The sequence below is a fragment of the Drosophila elegans genome, unplaced genomic scaffold, assembly GCF_018152505.1.
Source record: "Drosophila elegans isolate 14027-0461.03 unplaced genomic scaffold, ASM1815250v1 contig_753, whole genome shotgun sequence".
NCBI lineage: Eukaryota > Metazoa > Arthropoda > Insecta > Diptera > Drosophilidae > Drosophila > Drosophila elegans.
In genome coordinates, this window is record NW_024546108.1 from 44,003 (window position 1) to 63,803 (window position 19,801).

A 19,801-nucleotide genomic window follows, 5' to 3' on the forward strand; every position below is an offset into this window, starting at 1 on the left:
ATATATTCTTTATAGGGTCGGAGATGTCTCCTTCACTGCGTTGCAAACTTCTGACTGAAATTATAATACCCTCTGCAAGGGTATAAAAAAGATAATTAAAAAAAAAAAAATGTTTAATATTTTTATTGTTCCAATGGTAGCTATATGATATAGTCTACTGATTTTGATGAAATTTTAACCGTAATTCTGAAATATTTAACAATTTCTATGTGTCGAAGAACTAAAAGAAAAATTAAAAAACAGCTAAGTTATCATTTTTTTTCATTTTATGGAAGCTATATGCTATAGTCGTCCGATCCGGCTCGTTCCGACTTATATACTACTTGCAATAGAAAGACAACTTTTGGAAGAGTTGTAGAAGGGCTTGTTCGAGCTCTCTTATAAAATAAAAATAAAACAAAATCCCGAGAAGTAGGCAGTATAGCTTAGGTCTTATAGTCAGAATGCTAGCTTGTACCACTAACCATACAACATATAGACTGGTCATTTCATACGACGTATTTGGACACAAAAAAACGGACCGCGGAAGGTCCACCGTTCTCACAGCAGCAGGTCCATGCACTTCGTGTTCGTTCGGGTTTTTTACTCTCTCATTCTTATTCTCATTTTTTTGCTCGCGCACTCATTGCACGAGTTCAGTCGTTCAGTCGCAGAGAGGCGCTTTTTGAAGAAGGCTGCCCTGCGCTTGAATTCGTCTTTGTATGTATGCGTGATCATGCATTCCCAGTCGGAAGTTAGAGAACGCATTCCAATAAAAAAAGCTTCTTTCATACATGCTTTGCAAGCGAAAAAGAATGTTAGAAGCTATAAAGAAGCATTTTTTATGCATTCTAAAGAGTTTTTGTGAAATCGTCCCTTCTACTACAATGCAAAAAAAGCCTTCTTTTGCAATGTAAAAAAAAAAAATGAAACCCGAACGATGCCGATCGTCCGATATTTTTGAGATCGTGTTTTTCACCGATAATCTCGCTTACCAAAGAACGCAAAAAGAAGTCTTGTTTTGGAATGGACAAAAAAATGGGAAACAAATTTAATCTATTTTTCTTTATGAACAGCAGCGACGTAAATATATACACTTTTTATCTTTATAAACAATATCTGAACGCTTTGTTATGTTTGGGGTATATGACTTGTTAAACTTTTCCTAAATCTAATTCTGTAAAAAATATTAATATTTAACTTTATTAATAATAATATTTAATATATTTTATATTGTATTAGAAAATAATTAATTTGACACAGTTTTTATATATTTTAATTTAAGGTAATAATATATACAAGATTACATGATTCCTCTTTAAAGCGTTTTGAATTATTATTTTACATTTGCCGGCGCTATAGTTTCCTCCGCCACTGTATACACAAGGAGTAACCGAACAAAACGGTACTCTAAAAAGCAAACGACAAGAACAAATGGGAAAAGGCAAGAAAGCGCGCGGCCTTTTTCGTTTCTTTTGCATTTCTCGCCACTTGCATTTTGATTTTCAATTGAAATAGCTGGTGTTTGATTTGATTTGTGATTTGTGAAATTTATATATCTTTGCGGTTTTAATTTTCAGGTAAGTATAGTGTTGATATAAACAAACTATAAAGGAGTTCCAATACTGTTCATAAAATAACATGAACCAAACACTAAATTAATTAAAACAATATGTGATGTGTACCTGTGCCAAAAAAACATTAAATTTATAAACACTTATTAACAATCTTATATACAGTGTACGGTCAAAACAAATTGTTCCTAAAACTGTGTGTGGCTGTTAATCAAACAACTAAAAATAATTATTTATTTGAGCGTACACTGCAATAAGACTTGAGTTTTATTTAATAATAAATACATATCAATAAATTCTGTTAATTTAATTAATGCGTTTTAAATATTATTTTCGTTTAATTCCAGAAGAACTAGTTCAAAACAAAAGGTAATTTATATATATTTCATAAATTTAAATTTTGTGTTTTTTGAACTCGTTTCGTTTATTTGTGTGCTCTCTTTTTTCTCTCTTCCTTTTACTTCTACCTAGGGTGGACTTACATCTACATTCATTTAAATGGAACATTATTCGGTAAGTGTTTTACAAACTTACAATCATATTTTAATAAAATTACATATTTCCTTCTCATTATTATATTTTATATTATATTTTCTCATTATTATATTTTCAGAGTCACAAAGAAGGGACGGTTACCGCTTCACCGACCATATTAAAGACCTTCGACGGGCCTTTACTAGGGCCAAAAATAAAACTTACAAGGCTAAAAGTATGGCCAAAAAAATGAGAGAGGACGAAAACGGCCAGGAGTAATACAATAAGTTTTAAAGCATGTATATATTAAAAAAAATTAAATAAATAAAAATTGGAATTGAAAAAAGAAACGGTTCCCAATAGCTTTTTTGGGAAGGATAATATTAGCATTCTTGGGTAAGACAATAGAAGGCTAGTTTTGAAATCATACTAAATGTGTTCTTGTGGAAGGGATCAATATTCATTCTTTAGATGTGTTACGCAATGCTTGCTTTGGAAGCTATCCGGGTGATTTCCCGAGGAACGTTTCTATGTTCATTCTAACAGTGCGCTGTAGAATGCTTCCTTCGTAAAGTACAAATGGAAGGGAAACCCGAGCGTTTCCGAAGTTGAAACTACCTTCCAATGGAACGCATTAAGACTCGTTCTTAGATCGGTTTTTACTTGTTTAATGCGTGAGAACCCAGTCGGAAAAAACACGCTTCCAGGATGCGTTCTTTTACGCTTCCTTTGCATGCGAAAAACGCATTCCAGATCCCTGAAAGCTTCCTTTCCTTTTTGTTCGAGACGGGACAAAAAGCAAGCCTTCTTTTAGAACCGATCTAAGAACGAGTCTTAATGCGTTCCATTGGAAGGTAGTTTCAACTTCGGAAACGGTCGGGTTTCCCTTCCATTTGTACTTTACGAAGGAAGCATTCTACAGCGCACTGTTAGAATGAACATAGAAACGTTCCTCGGGAACTCACCCGGATAGCTTCCAAAGCAAGCATTGCGTAACACATCTAAAGAATGAATATTGATCCCTTCCACAAGAACACATTTAGTATGATTTCAAAACTAGCCTTCTAATTGTCTTACCCAAGAATGCTAATATTATCCTTCCCAAAAAAGCTATTGGGAACCGTTTCTTTTTTCAATTCCAATTTTTATTTATTTAATTTTTTTTAATATATACATGCTTTAAAACTTATTGTATTACTCCTGGCCGTTTTCGTCCTCTCTCATTTTTTTGGCCATACTTTTAGCCTTGTAAGTTTTATTTTTGGCCCTAGTAAAGGCCCGTTGAAGGTCTTTAATATGGTCGGTGAAGCGGTAACCGTCCCTTCTTTGTGACTCTGAAAATATAATAATGAGAAAATATAATATAAAATATAATAATGAGAAGGAAATATGTAATTTTATTAAAATATGATTGTAAGTTTGTAAAACACTTACCGAATAATGTTCCATTTAAATGAATGTAGATGTAAGTCCACCCTAGGTAGAAGTAAAAGGAAGAGAGAAAAAAGAGAGCACACAAATAAACGAAACGAGTTCAAAAAACACAAAATTTAAATTTATGAAATATATATAAATTACCTTTTGTTTTGAACTAGTTCTTCTGGAATTAAACGAAAATAATATTTAAAAAGCATTAATTAAATTAACAGAATTTATGGATATGTATTTATTATTAAATAAAACTCAAGTCTTATTGCAGTGTACGCTCAAATAAATAATTATTTTTAGTTGTTTGATTAACAGCCACACACAGTTTTAGGAACAATTTGTTTTGACCGTACACTGTATATAAGATTGTTAATAAGTGTTTATAAATTTAATGTTTTTTTGGCACAGGTACACATCACATATTGTTTTAATTAATTTAGTGTTTGGTTCATGTTATTTTATGAACAGTATTGGAACTCCTTTATAGTTTGTTTATATCAACACTATACTTACCTGAAAATTAAAACCGCAAAGATATATAAATTTCACAAATCACAAATCAAATCAAACACCAGCTATTTCAATTGAAAATCAAAATGCAACTGGCGAGAAATGCAAAAGAAACGAAAAAGGCCGCGCGCTTTCTTGCCTTTTCCCTTTTGTTCTTGTCGTTTGCTTTTTAGAGTACCGTTTTGTTCGGTTACTCCTTGTGTATACAGTGGCGGAGGAAACTATAGCGCCGGCAAATGTAAAATAATAATTCAAAACGCTTTAAAGAGGAATCATGTAATCTTGTATATATTATTACCTTAAATTAAAATATATAAAAAACTGTGTCAAATTAATAATTTTCTAATACAATATAAAATATATTAAATATTATTATTAATAAAGTTAAATATTAATATTTTTTACAGAATTAGATTTAGGAAAAGTTTAACAAGTCATATACCCCAAACATAACAAAGCTTTCAGATATTGTTTATAAAGATAAAAAGTGTATATATTTACGTCGCTGCTGTTCATTAAGAAAAATAGATTAAATTTGTTTCCCATTTTTTTGTCCATTCCAAAACAAGACTTCTTTTTGCGTTCTTTGGTAAGCGAGATTTTCGGTGAAAAACACGATCTCAAAAATATCGGACGATCGGCATCGTTCGGGTTTCATTTTTTTTTTTTTACATTGCAAAAGAAGGCTTTTTTTTGCATTGTAGTAGAAGGGACGATTTGACAAAAACTCTTTAGAATGCATAAAAAATGCTTCTTTATAGCTTCTAACATTCTTTTTCGCTTGCAAAGCATGTATGAAAGAAGCTTTTTTTATTGGAATGCGTTCTCTAACTTCCGACTGGGAATGCATGATCACGCATACATACAAAGACGAATTCAAGCGCAGGGCAGCCTTCTTCAAAAAGCGCCTCTCTGCGACTGAACGACTGAACTCGTTCAATGAGTGCGCGAGCAAAAAAATGAGAATAAGAATGAGAGAGTAAAAAACCCGAACGAACACGAAGTGCATGGACCTGCTGCTGTGAGAACGGTGGACCTTCCGCGGTCCGTTTTTTTGTGTCCAAATACGTCGTATGAAATGACCAGTCTATATGTTGTATGGTTAGTGCTTGTACCAAGTGCAGCCCATCATGATCAGGTGGCGCCCTCTAACGCGGGAACTCGAACTTTGTCGTACTGGCAACGCAACAAATGCAATCAGCTGAGTAGAAGACAGTGGTCTGTGGTCAATATCAATTTTGACAGAGCTATATTTCCGTTTTGGGGTTACCTGCTAAGCTCACGGCTTTAGCTTATTCTTTTCGACTTCCACCGCCAACGATACAAGTTGTCTGTAATAAATTTTCTCCAACAAGCAGACCGACCTCGTGGTTTTGCTACTTGGTTAGAAAAATAAACCGTGAGTAACCATCAACCAACAGAAAAAGCAACGAATACTTATTAGTGCTTTTATTTAATTTTGTTTAAAGAAATCTATTCGAATAACGCAACACGCGTTCAACGGTGGCTGAATTCAGTGAACTATCAGAGGCCAATTCGAATGCTGGCTTAGCACCACCATATTTCTCCTGAGACCGCGCCTAACCTTAACCGCACTGGCTTACAATACTGCCCAGTGGCCATAACGTAGCGCTGCCTAACAGCCGTAGCCCGATCAGCAGCTACACAACAGCCTAATTCGGCCCAACAGCCAGTACAGCAGAGCAGGTGCAGCAACAGCAGGGCAACCCAGCAGCCCGAATAAGCCCCGATACCCAGTGGAAATAGAGCAGGTGCAGCAAACCCAGGGCTATCTTCAGCAGCTATACTAAAGCCTAGATAGGCCCAACAAGCTGTCCAATGTAGAGCAGCAGCCGCAGCAGCATCAGCAGTACTTGTTGCTACTCATCCTAACCCTACCTCAACATAAATCTAATGCACGTTGTTGCTATATTTTTCTCAGTTTTATTAGAACAAATCTACCTAGCATGCATATAAATATTCGATAAAAAAAATGTAATAATTATAAATTATAGTTCTTAATTTGCTGTGGTTTTAAGATATAAGAGAGAGAAAAAAAAATGATAGGCAAAGAGATCAACGTTGCTGCTGCGAACCGGTGAAAATTTACAGTGAAAAAAATATATATATAAAAATTTGGCAAAATATATAATATGCGAATGTGCCAGTAAATGTGTAATCCCGCAGTTTAAACGCGAAAATTTTATAAATTGCATATCTAAAATGTTAACGAGAAAAAAAAATTAACAAATTAAAAGTAAACAATGTTGCAGAATCAAAACTAAAACCTTTTTAACTAAAAATATACCCGACGACCATATACATAACTAAATAAGTATGTACAAGAAGTCGCCGCTGCCAAAGATCTTTCGCCGCCGGAGTTAATCGACTGTAAGTTACCTTTATCATACCTTGTTTCATTATTTCCTTTATTTAGTTATTTCGTCACTGGTCAAACCGCATAAAATTTATTATGTTTTGTTTTGAATATGCATATTTGAGCGTTTACGCTGTGTTGCTGACCGTGCTTGCAGTTCTAAAGCTCTGTTTTAATAAGCGAGGGCAGATACAAAAGTTTTTCCTTAGGATTTACACGCGCAGTCACTTATAAATTTAAACCCTTAAATATTTACAACGATCATCTACTATTAACCTATATGAGATTTTTATATAAATTTATATATATATAGCAATTATACTTTTATATACATTAATCCCGTTCTCATTCAGCAACTTTGAACTCTTTGCAAATTTTCGATAAGAAAAAAAAAAGAAAAAATGAAATGAATTAATTAGACAGTTTTATTTAGGTATGTAAATAAAACTGAATTTTTTTTTGGAGGCACTAATTTTAAAAAAAAAATATTTTTCTTAAGGAAAAAAAATAAATAAATAAAATCGAAATGATCGAGAGCTTTTTGTTAGAAATAAAATTTACCTATATTTAAAAATTCTTTATAGTATTGTTTAAAAATTCAAAACCACAAATATTAAAAAGTTATATGAAAACAGTTTATTTTTCTAATGTGAAATAATATTAAAATAAACAAATTTATCACAGAATAAGCTTGTATGAAACAACAACAAACATATCTCAGGCCATATGGAAGGGATAATTCGTAATTATAATTGTTAATAAAAAAAAATGAATTTTAACTAAGATTCTCCTTATCCGGGGATCATGGAAGTCGAGTGTCGTTTAAAAAGTGATTGGTAGTCACTCCAAGGGATCCTGAAGAGGAAATGTTGGACCATTAGGATCATGGTAGGGTGGGCACTTCGCCTTCTTGGCGTAGTAAAAGGAGTGATGTTTTGGTAAGTGTATCTCTCACGTTTTGTTTTGTTTTCGTATTCTATTCTTTCTTCAAGTCTTTTCTTTTATTTTTTTTTGTTCTCTAGCTTCCCCAATATACCCAAATGAATAGTACGCGAATTTTAAGTTATTTTTACTAGCATACGACCCTTATAACGTGGCGGTTTTCTTTTCTTCGTTGACCCACCCCATGCCGACCAGACATATGAAAAGCCGAGGATGTCGCGTACTCCGCAAACACGTTAATTTTTCCACCAGCTCTTTCCTAATAGATCGTTATATGCTACAGAAATAATTATGGCGCCCAACGGGGGGCCCGACCTTGGCTGGCCCCTATATAGAATAAAATAGTCAACTTCATCAACCAGTGCGTAATTTTCATAAACCACTGTTGACTAAAAATATGTCAGATTTATTACTTTTCTTTACCTTTTCTAACCCAAACAGAACTATTTGCACCTTGACTGTGATTTAACATATATCTGGATTAGCGTACTATTAATATAGAAACGTTCCGAACAATTTTAATTTCTATTAGTTATTAAAGAGAAAACAGCTAAATCAAGTAGGAACCTGCGATTGGATGTGGATATTTTAGAAGATTTCTATCACCTGCCACGCAGCAAAATAAAAACTCTGATAGGCTTTGGAAGTACAACAGGATTAGATAAACTTTTATAATAAAGGTTCTACCGGTACTTACAGTATTCTCGAAAGGTGCTTAGGGTTTCCAAAACGCTGCTTTAAGATACGAACTAATCTCTTGCTTATAGTCCAGCTGGATCTAGATGGATATTAGTGGCAGTACCGCTTTGGAATTTTTGTTTTGTTTTGTTCAATTTAGTTATTGCAGGTTGCAAACAAGTAAAAAGCGTAACAGAGGTGTGCCAGAGTAGGAGCGTTAGTTGGTAGCTTTTAACGTTTTGGATCACACATTTGAACGTTGGATTGTCTGCAATATTTAAACCTAATCTTGTTCGTTAGTCTTGATACACATGCTTAAACAATTATGATTACTAGACACGAAGATTGTTGTGATTCCCGGAGAATTATTTGTAATTTAAAAAGAAAAAAAAAACTTTTTAAATAGTGAGTTATCTTTTTGATTAATTATAAGAAAAATTAATGATTATTAAGAAATGTTAGGTGAAGACGAACCAGCAGAAGATTTTTCCGTCACGGCAAACGGTGACTGCTTTATTTGTCTAAGAGGAACTGAATACACTGCTCAGTTATTATCTCCTAACTGTGGTCATACTTTTCATCGAGTTTGTTTTAACACAAAGGTTCGAAATCATAAAAATTGTCCTGTGTGTAAAGCAGATTTAAAATCCGGTAGTGTCAGTGCAAGTAGACCATCGAGTGCATTGGGTAGGTCTCAGATTGATTTGAGCAAGGAACTAGCAGGAAATCCTATTACAGACGACTTTAACATGGAAGAGTTACAGCAAGCCGTTAAGGAATCTAATAAAAGAACGGAAGCTTTAGCAGAAACTATTAGCGCTGGGTTTCAACGAATGTTAACTCTTTTGGAAAACCAAAAGCAAGCCTCAGATTCTGGTAATAGGCTAATAGAGAATGATGAGCAGCTTCAAGAAAGAGGGAACTTCATTGCAGCAGGACATTTTTCGGCTACAGGAAATCTTCGTCCAATAGAAAGTAGGCCTGTAGCAGAAAATTCTTCTCCAGTAGGAAATCGTTCTACAATAGGAAATGAGTCCGAAGCTAGGTTTTTGCATATGAATACAGATTTAAGACCAGATCGTATTAGCCAGATAATGATAAACTGGAAACTGCGTTTCTCAGGCCGGTAAAAACATGTCGATTGATGAATTTATATATCGACTTGAAGCCCTTACCTATCAAACTCTAAATGGTAACTTTGATCTAATATCTCGCTACATAAGCAATATATTAGACGGAAGTGCTAATGACTGGTTTTGGCGTTATCACAAAAGCGTTCAACTAAGTCAGGGTACTAGATCATTGCAGTGGGTAAATTTGCGTGCCGTTATGAGAGCTCAATTTAAAGACGAACTTACGGATCTCAACATTCGCTCAGCAATAGATCGACGTAAGCAGAGGGAAAACGAATCGTTTGATGAATTCTATGAGTCGATCGTATGGTTGGCCGATAAACTTTCGGTTCCATTGTCAGACTTAGCATTGTTGAAAACTTTACGGGCTAATTTGCTGCCTCAAATTCAACATGAACTTCTGTATGAAAAAGTGACTAGCACAGCACACCTACGTCACTTAGTTAAAACTCGTGAGGTATTTATGCTGAGCTTGACAAAGAATAAACCTACATCGCAAAGGTCACAACCTCCTGTACGACATACCATTTACGCTGTAGAGACGCATGGTGATTGCGAAGAGGATTTCAGCGATTAAGACGAGAGTCTTGAGGTAGCAGCCATTAATTTGACTTGCTGGAACTGTCGAGCGAAAGCCCATCGATACCAAGATTGCCTTTGCGAACGGCAGGTGTTTTGCTACGGCTGTGGTCAGCCTAATACTTATAAACCATCCTGTACGAAATGTACTGGCTCAAAAAACTTAGTAGATCGTGCACCAGTGGCAAGTGCACGGAAGAAACAAACAGCGAATATGACTTAGACGGATTTGTAGAGCCACCTCAATCTACAAAAACCATTCTACTAGACAAAACCACAAACCTGCCAGTACCAAAACCTTTCCATTCACCACCAGCAAGAAGAAAAAGATCGTGCTTGCGAATCAGTGAATACTATAGGAAAATTAGAAATGAAAAACAGGCTTTGATCTCAGCCATAGTCGGTCGCGACGTACGTCCTTATGCCGAAGTCACTATTTTTGGGAAACAGATGATAGGGTTGTTGGATACCGGCGCATCAATCAGCTGTATAGGAGGAGACTTTGCCAACGAACTTTCCTGTCGAAATGTAAATTTTAAGCAAATGTCCCCAAATGTGCGCACGGCAGATGGTCAGTCACAAACTATAATTGGTAAACTTAATGTAGACGTCACTTATCGAGAGACAACAAAGCGACTAAATTTGTACATCGTTCCGTCACTTGTTCAGTCGTTATATTTAGGCATTGACTTTTGGACTGCATTTGATATGTTACCTTCTGGACTGTCAGTCCGAGACGGTATTGCTAGCGTAACATGTCCGAGTGTAGAAGAAGCTGTTACTGTTTCGCAACGTAATTTAACAGAGCACCAGCGTACTTTATTGGGAAAAGCTATTCAATCATTTCCATAATTTTCTGAAAAGGGTCTGGGTAAAACAAATTTGTTGCATCACGAAATAGATGTAGGTAGTACAAAGCCCATTAAGCAACGACATTATCCAGTTTCCCCTGCTATCGAAAAACTTATGTATGAGGAAGTAGATCGTATGATTGGCCTTGGAGTCATTGAAGAATCCAATAGTTCGTGGTCTTCGCCAGTAGTGATCGTAAGAAAGCCCGGCAAGGTGCGCCTCTGTCTAGATTGTCGTAAAGTCAATGAGGTGACACGAAAGGATGCTTATCCTATGCCACTAATAGAGGGTATCTTAAGTCGTCTACCAAAGGCTGAGTACATCACTAGCCTGGACCTAAAAGACGCGTATTGGCAAATACCACTCGACCCTGATTCTAAAGACAAAACCGCCTTTAAAGTTCCCGGGAGACCTTTATATCAATTTAAAGACATGCCCTTCGGCCTTACGAATGCCCCTTCAACGATGTCAAAGTTAATGGATCGCATAATCCCAGCCTACCTTCGAAATGAGGTATTCATTTATCTGGATGACCTCTTTATAATTTCTGATACTTTCGAGCGGCACATAAAGGTGTTGCGCGAAATTTAGGTTTTTAGGTATGATCGGGTGGTACAGTAAGTTTATTGGGAATTATGCTTCAATAACTTCTCCGCTTACAGATGCCTTAAAAAAGAAGAAAACATTTACGTGGTCTAGTGCAGCGGAGCAAGCATTTCAGGATCTAAAAGCAGCAATGTGTAAAGCTCCTGTTCTTCATATGCCAGATTATTTACAGCCATTTTATATACATTGTGATGCTAGTCACACTGGAGTTGGGGGAGTTTTGATGCAAGTTAACCAAGAAGGAGATGAAATTCCAATAGCATTTATGTCACGAAAACTTAATGATTGTCAGCGAAGCTATTCCGTAACGGAAAAAGAATGCTTAGCGGCCATTCTGAGCATAAAAAATTTCGAGCATACGTAGAAGGACATACCTTTACGGTAATTCAGCACAGAAAGGGTACTAGGAACGTAGTTCCCGATGCATTATCACGGACGTTTACTGAGGATTTACCTAGTTTAGAAATCGAAAAGTTCATAGATTTCTGTTCACCACAATTTCAATCAAAACAATATCAAGAACTAAGAGCAAAACTAATGCAAGCTGAAAAGCAGTTTTCGGATATCAAAGTCGTGAAGGGTTGCATTTATAGAAGGACAGAGCATGCGTCGGCTGAAAGATTAGCGGATGATATGGTGTGGAAACTATGGCTGCCACATGAACTTATCTCGGTCGCTTTACAAAAAGCTCACGATAGTCCGTTAGCCTCGCATTGTGGGATTAATAAGACACTAGAAAGGATTAGACGAAACTATTTTTGGCCAAATTTAGTTAATGATGTTAAAGATTACATCAAAAATTGTTCAGTGTGCAAAACTACTAAGCATGCCAACCATGTTCTTAGACCTCCTCTGGCTAAAACAGGTGAAACCCAGAGGTTGTTTCAGAAACTATATATTGACTACCTAGGCCCTTATCCTCGATCAAAATCATGATATGTAGGAATTTTTGTGGTCCTTGATCGCTTTACAAAGTTTCCATTTCTAAGGCCAGCTAAAAACTTCACAGCCGAAGCTATTCTTAAGTATCTAGAGGAAGACTTATTCCATTGTTTTGGAATACCTGAAGTTATCGTATCCGACAACGGAGAACAATTTAAATCCAAAATTTTCAATAACTTGCTTTAAAAGTACGGCATACAGCATGCTTACACCGCTGTGCATGCTCCTCAAGGTAACGCGTCAGAGAGGGTTAACCGTAGCATTATCGCTGGAATCAAAGCTTATGTTCATCCAGATCAATCCAATTGGGATGTCAAACTTAGTAGCATATGTTGTTCGCTTAGATCCAGTTGGCATTCAGCTGTTACAACACACCTTATCGCCTAGCTTTCGGCCAGCATATGATCACAGAAGGTTCTACATATAAACTACTAAGAGAACTGGATCTGTTAGAGGATCGGGCTATTCAAGTCAGTCGAGATGATTCAGTCGAGATGATTCAGTCGAGATGATTCAGTCGATATGTTTAGGGGAGATGCAGTGAAAGCTATGAGGCAACAGCAACGTCGGAATGAAAAATCGTATAATTTGAGAAGCCGTGATGTGTCATATACTGTTGGCCAGGAGGTGTACAGAAGAAATTTTCAACAAAGCAAGTTTGTGAAAGGTTTTAATGCCAAGCTAGCGCCAACGTTTGTGAAAGCTAGAATAAGAATAAGCTAGGTACAACCTATTACGAACTCGAAGACCTCCAAAGAAAATCAATAGGAAAGTACCACGTAAAAGACATAAAGCAGTGATAAATTTTGGCTCTCCAAGCGTGTATCGCACATTGTGTGTTTATACCTCCCAAGTGCGATTTTAGTGGTGGGGACTTGTAGAAGGGCTTGTTCGAGCTCTCTTATAAAATAAAAAGAAAACAAAATCCCGAGAAGTAGGCAGTATAGCTTAGGTCTTATAGTCAGAATGCTAGCTTGTACCAAGTGCAGCCCATCATGATCAGGTGACGCCCTCTAACGCGGGAACTCGAACTTTGTCGTACTGGCAACGCAACAAATGCAATCAGCTGAGTAGAAGACAGTGGTCTGTGGTCAATATCAATTTTGACAGAGCTATATTTCCGTTTTGGGGTTACCTGCTAAGCTCACGGCTTTAGCTTATTCTTTTCGATTTCCACCGCCAACGATATAAGTTGTCTGTAATAAATTTTCTCCAACAAGCAGACCGACCTCGTGGATTGGCTACTTGGTTAGAATAATAAACCGTGAGTACCCATCAACCAACAGAAAAGGCAACGAATACTTATTAGTGCTTTTATTTAATTTTGTTTAAAGAAATCTATTCGAATAACGCAACACGCGTTCAACGGTGGCTGAATTCAGTGAACTATCAGAGGCCAATTTGAATGCTGGCTTAGCACCACCATATTCCTCCTGAGACCGCGCCTAACCTTAACCGCACTGGCTTACAATACTGCCCAGTGGCCATAACGTAGCGCTGCCTAACAGCCGTAGCCCGATCAGCAGCTACACAACAGCCTAATTCGGCCCAACAGCCAGTACAGCAAAGCAGGTGCAGCAACAGCAGGGCAACCCAGCAGCCCGAATAAGCCCCGATACCCAGTGAAAATAGAGCAGGTGCAGCAAACCCAGGGCTATCTTCAGCAGCTATACTAAAGCCTAGATAGGCCCAAAAAGCTGTCCAATGTAGAGCAGCAGCCGCAGCAGCATCAGCAGTATAAACATAAATCAACAGCAACATAAATCTAATGCACGTTGTTGCTATATTTTTCTAAGTTTTATAAAAACAAATCTACCTAGTATGCATATAAATATTCGATAAAAAAATGTAATAATTATAAATTACAGTTCTTAATTTGCTGTGGTTTTAATATATAAGAGAGAGAAAAAAAAATGGTAGGCAAAGAGATCAACGTTGCTGCTGCGAACCGGTGAAAATTTACAGTGAAAAAAAATATATAAATAAAAACTTGGCAAAATATGCGAATGTGCTAGTAAAAGTGTAATCCCGCAGTTTTAACGCGAAAATGTTATAAATTGCATATCTAAAATGTTAACGAGAAAAAAAAATTAACAAATTAAAAGTAAACAATGTTGCCGAATCAAAACTAAAACCTTTTTAACTAAAAATATACCCGACGACCATATACATAACTAAATAAACATGTACAAGAAGTCGCCGCTGCCAAAGATCTTTCGCCGCCGGAGTTAATCGACTGTAAGTTACCTTTATCATACCTTGTTTCATTATTTCCTTTATTTAGTTATTTCGTCACTGGTCAAACCGCATAAAATTTATTATGTTTTGTTTTGAATATGCATATTTGAGCGTTTACGCTGTGTTGCTGACCGTGCTTGCAGTTCTAAAGCTCTGTTTTAATAAGCGAGGGCAGATACAAAAGTTTTTCCTTAAGATTTACACGCGCAGTCACTTATAAATTTAAACCCTTAAATATTTACAATGATCATCTACTATTAACCTATATGAGATTTTTATATAAATTTATATATATATAGCAATTATTTTTTATATACATTAATCCCGTTCTCTTTCAGCAACTTTGAACTCTTTGCAAATTTCCGATAAGAAAAAAAAAAAAAGAAAAAATGAAATGAATTAATTAGACAGTTTTATTTAGGTATGTTAATAAAACTGAATTTTTTTTTGGAGGCACTAATTTAAAAAAAAAAATATTTTTCTTAAGGAAAAAAAATAAATAAATAAAATCGAAATGATAGAGAGCTTTTTGTTAGAAATAAAATTTACCTATATTTAAAAATTCTTTATAGTATTGTTTCAAAATTTAAAACCACAAATATGAAAAAGTTATATGAAAACAGTTTATTTTTCTAATGTGAAATAATATTAAAATAAACAAATTTATCACAGAATAAGCTTGTATGAAACAAAAACAAACATATCTCAGCCCATATGAAAGGGATAATTCGTAATTATAATTTGTAATAAAAAAATGAATTTTAACTAAGTTTCTCCTTATCCGGGGATCATGGAAGTCGAGTGACGTTTAAAAGTGATTGGTAGTCACTCCAAAGGATCCTGAAGAGGAAATGTTGGACCATTAGGATCATGGTAGGGTGGGCACTTCGCCTTCTTGGCGTAGTAAAAGGAGTGATGTTTTGGTAAGTGTATCTCTCACGTTTTGTTTTGTTTTCGTATTCTATTCTTTCTTCAAGCCTTTTCTTTTATTTTTTTTGTTCTCTAGCTTCCCCAATATACCCAAATATATAGTACGCGAATTTTAAGTTATTTTTACTAGCATACGAGCCTTATAACGTGGCGGTTTTCTTTTCTTCAATGACCCACCCCATGCCGACCAGACATATGAAAAGCCGAGGATGTCGCGTACTCCGCAAACACGTTAATTTTTCCACCAGCTCTTTCCTAATAGATCGTTATATGCTACAGAGTTGCATGCAGATAGCCTTAAAACTGAGAGACTAGTTTGCGTAGAAACGGAAACGTCTCCATCACTGCGTTGCAAACTTCTGACTGAAATTATAATACCATCTGCAAGGGTATAAAAATATGATAGTGATTTCCTGATTACGAAAAGTTTAAGCTTCTTTTAAAACACTTACATATTTTAATTCATTCCCCGTTACTTGTGTATTGACTTCCTTTAGCTGGTCAAAGGAAGTTAAGTGGAGTTGGGACAACATTTTGGTCTCTGCAGGTCCCATCTCCTTCAAAATAACCAATATTTGGTTGTTGGCATCCAGCGCCGCCATAATAAGGTCTTTCACCTCTATAACTTCATTTTTCAGCTGGCAGATTTTCCTTTCCAGCATTTGGGGTCTTACCTCGACCTGCGAAGAGGAAGAGGATCCCGACTCAAGGGGAACTGGCGTTAAAGTATATTAACTTGAAATGAAAAAATAATAATAATTAATAACAACTTTGAAAAACTTCAGAATTGATAGTCTCTTATTGTCTATGCTCTGATGACCTACAGCTGTTAAGAACAGCTGAAATCGGAAGGCTGAGGTTGGATGTGCTCTGTGGAAACCGGATATTCACTTTTTTCAAAAATCTCAACGTATTTTCAGAGATGGAATGCGTGGAAAGAGGGTAAGACCGTCAAAAGCGGACTAACAAGGAAGTTTTTGGAAGGGCAAAACCTTCAACGGACGGTGGAAAGTGGATGGATCCCTATGGAAATACCCTATTAGTTCTCTCATTGTCTACAAAAGTTTACTTTGTCATTGAAGGGCATGTTAACATATTTATAAAATATTTGATCAACAGAAAAAGATTATTCTTCACTGTTCCAATTACAATCAGTGAGGAGAAAGCCAAGAGACAAAGTGAATGCCCCTTTTCCACACAGTCCATCGGTTGGAAACGATTGGAATTTTTAACAAATGTGAAACTCCGATTTCCACAGAGCACATCCACCTTCCAATTTCAGCTGATCTCAACAGCTGTGGCTGCACTTCTTTCTTTCAAAAATCCCAACGTTTTTCCAGGGATGGACTGCGTGGAAAGAGGGTTGCACCGCAGAAACATCGGCTAACTATCGCATAATATAGTCCATAAAAGTTTAAAGGCGGACTAACTGGGAAGTTCAACGGATGGTGGAAGGTGGATGGATCTCTGTGGAAATACGCTTTAAGACTTTGTTTCAAAAAAACTACATAGATTTGAAAATCTGTGGCCTTCAACAAAGAAAACACTATCTTTTTTATAAAATTTAGAAAGTTTAAATGGGATATTAGGTTTGATGCAAGAAATATTATTCCGCACCTTAAAAGATATCATAAAATTACTAAAAATGTATTGATTAATATTTCCAAATCTATCAGTACATTTTTGTTCTACGGTTTTGAAGAAAATAAAATATTTATTCGGCTTCTTGACGCTTCGTTTGGCTAATACGTTTGCCAACTTGATTGCACTTCATGCAACCACTAAATGAGTTGGTGCCTTAGTTTTAATACGACACGTTTGTCACCAATTTTAAGGGGACAATCAGAAAGTTTTACCAGCTCAGATACAAAATCGCTCATATATTCGTTTACATTAGCTGGCTTTCGACTACCAACATAAGAGCCAATCAAAAACACATCACTGCTGGGAAAATTTTTAAAGCATCCTTAAAGTGGCCACAAACTGGTATTTGAACTTTTAAAAAGCGGTCCGTCTACGTTGACTTCCAAAACTATTTCGGAATTATCTACGAGCTTATCTTTTACAAATTCCAAATAATTTTAAATGCCAGTGCAACACTACGGATAACCGCTATAGGTAAATTTAAGTTTCAAAATTTATAAAAGTGCATCAAGTTGATCTCTAGTAACATTATTATTATATTACCATTTTAATAATTTTTCACGGAGATTCGGTTTTTTTTCGCAATCAACAAATGCATTATTAAGATCCGTGTCTTAGGTATCATATTGAAAAGAATAATTTGATGCACTTTGATCCGATTCGGAATCACATTTATTTGAGCATTCATTCAGAATTATTTTCTGTATCAAAAGTAATAGCAAATTGCAGAAGCTTTTCCTCTTGTTTTTTCGTTAAACGCTGAATATTTGACCGCGACAATTCCCCAATATTTAAATTATGTTAATTTTGTTTATTTTGTAAAAATTATTTTTAAATTAAATTATTACATTTTATTTTATAATGTCTAAATAATTAAATTTATTTTTATTTTTCTTAAATTTTTTTCCCCTTAATATGGGTTCTTAGGTCCTCTCTAATAAAACACCACCTTAGGCTGAAGTAAAAGGAAAAGATAAGAAAGAGAGCACCCAAATAAACGAAACGAGTTCATAAAACACAAAATTTAAATATATGAAATTTAAATATATGAAAAGTTCGATATTTGTTTTTTTTTTGGAATTAAGTGTAAAAAATATTAAAAACGCATTAGTTTAATTTGAACACGAAAATGTATTCATTATAAAATAACACAAGTCTTATAGCAGTGTACGCTCAAATAATATTTTATTACTTTGTTACGGAACTGCATCTTTCCCGGAGGGCAGCGCCGGCTAGTCACGGAGTCCCAGGGCGGAGTACCCCTTATGCCCTGCAGTCCCAACAATCGATTCCGACTCATCGGACGTCTCACGTCACTAACTTGACGATTTACCATCTCTACCACAAAGCAAAACAAAACAAAGCTATATTTACATCAAAACTTTGACAATTGGACGAAATGTCCTTCGATGTCCTTGCCACGACGCACCCACCCAACCTTGGATGCCCCAAAAAGGATGTAGGAGGCACGCCCCATCTCCGGCAGACCGGAGTCTATTCCTGGTGGATTAGGATCGGCTCATCTTTCCGCCCAAGGTAACTTACACAAACATCTCGGTAGCTTGTTCACATTTAATCTTGGGCAAGTTTAATAAATAAATACATTCATTATGGATGCCTACTAATAATCTACTCTTTTCGTTAGAAACACTCAAGGCCAATCTCAGACCGTCGCCCAGATGAAAAGCGGTCAAAGCGGCAACAACCGAAGGGAAATTTTTAGACGCTTAATACTACAAGTGTCAGGCAAAAATCGCCGCACGGCACTAAATTGGAGGCGTTTGCCAACCGGGTCGCCTAATCCTGAGGAGCTCCAAGGGAAAAGAAGGGACGTGCTGAAAATGTAAGTACGCTAAATAAATTCCACAAGTCATTAAATTTCGCGACCCAATTTATAGTTAGTTGGACGCGCGGCCCGGGTTCGGAATTAAGCCTCTAATTTTAGATTAGATTTCACAGTGAGTACCTGACAATCTGGACTAGGTGACATTACAAAAACAATGACTAAAGCTTATTTATTGCAGAGTTCCTCGTCGGATGTGGTTGAAACTGCAGCCAGAATGCAAAAATCGCTAGCGGCGAAAACCAGCGCGAGTCCGCACGGAGCCAATTGGTCCGGAGGATAGCGCAGCGTCCGCGTAAGAGGGGCCGGAGGCAGTGCGTCGGTGGACTTGGAGATGACCACGTGGCCAGCGCGGGCATTCGTTCCCGGAACGGACTCACCGAGGAAATCTCCGTATCTGGCCGTCTCGGAGGCAGTCGCTGTAGCTGCTGGCGCTGGAGGCTGCTGCGGCTGATGCTGCTGTGGCTGATGCTGCTGCGGCTGATGCTGCTGCGGCTGATGCTGCTGCGGCTGATGCTGCTGCGGCTGATGCTGATGCTGCTGCGGCTGATGCTGATGCTGCTGCGGCTGATGCTGCTGCGGCTGATGCTGCTGCGGCCAATGCTGCTGCGGCCAATGCTGCTGCGGCCAATGCTGCTGCGGCTAATGCTGCTGCGGCTAATGCTGCTGCGGCTAATGCTGCTGCGGCTAATGCTGCGGCGGCTGGTGGACGACGACCAGGTTTGGTCCGCCTGGTAAGTGTTCACTTCCCAAATCTTTTAAATTTCCGGGGCCCTCTAGATAGGGTCCCCGGTGGCTTTAATATTTACAAAAAACACTGTTATTCATAAGTTTATTGCAAATAAATAACCACTCACTTTAATTTATCTAAACACCAATAATGCACATATGAACTTATTTTTCCACGACTGTTCTCCTACGACTTATTGCAGCAACTAAAGCAAAACCCTGACCTACACCAAAGTCGTTCGCCATTTTCCCCCCGCTCTCTCAAGATGGGTCAGCGAACGTATTCAAGGCCATTTAACCCAGTTAACGAGCGAACCGGGCTAAATTTAAATAGCTAAATCCT

The 19,801-nt window shown here is 36.8% G+C and overlaps 1 protein-coding gene and 2 long non-coding RNA genes across 3 annotated transcripts; 2 read left to right on the forward strand and 1 right to left on the reverse strand.

Annotated features, from left to right (window-relative positions):
* Positions 1–2,022: 2,022 nt before the first annotated feature.
* LOC121467797 lies at positions 2,023–2,377 on the forward strand. The gene is made up of 2 exons (XR_005977836.1): positions 2,023–2,066; positions 2,167–2,377. It is a non-coding gene; the product is annotated as an uncharacterized LOC121467797 (long non-coding RNA).
* A 773-nt stretch (positions 2,378–3,150) lies between these two features.
* LOC121467796 lies at positions 3,151–3,995 on the reverse strand. Its single transcript, XR_005977835.1, has 4 exons — positions 3,969–3,995; positions 3,606–3,627; positions 3,462–3,503; positions 3,151–3,361 (listed from the first exon to the last, which is right to left on the reverse strand). It is a non-coding gene; the product is annotated as an uncharacterized LOC121467796 (long non-coding RNA).
* Positions 3,996–18,179: 14,184 nt separating this feature from the next.
* On the forward strand, positions 18,180–19,218 carry LOC108136705. The gene is made up of 4 exons (XM_041710077.1): positions 18,180–18,422; positions 18,532–18,729; positions 18,785–18,844; positions 18,911–19,218. Exons 1-3 carry the CDS (start codon positions 18,286–18,288, stop codon positions 18,786–18,788), a joined length of 339 nt encoding a protein of 112 aa, XP_041566011.1. The 5' UTR covers positions 18,180–18,285; the 3' UTR covers positions 18,789–18,844; positions 18,911–19,218.
* Positions 19,219–19,801: the final 583 nt, after the last annotated feature.

What these genes read in the sequence shown, in the direction of transcription:
- LOC108136705 (XM_041710077.1), top strand. Translation starts at nt 18,286, where the DNA reads ATGTCCTTCGATGTCCTTGCCACGACGCACCCACCCAACCTTGGATGC. An exon ending in GGCTCATCTTTCCGCCCAAG is followed by an intron (nt 18,423 to 18,531) that starts GTAACTTACACA and finishes TCTTTTCGTTAG; the next exon opens with AAACACTCAAGGCCAATCTC.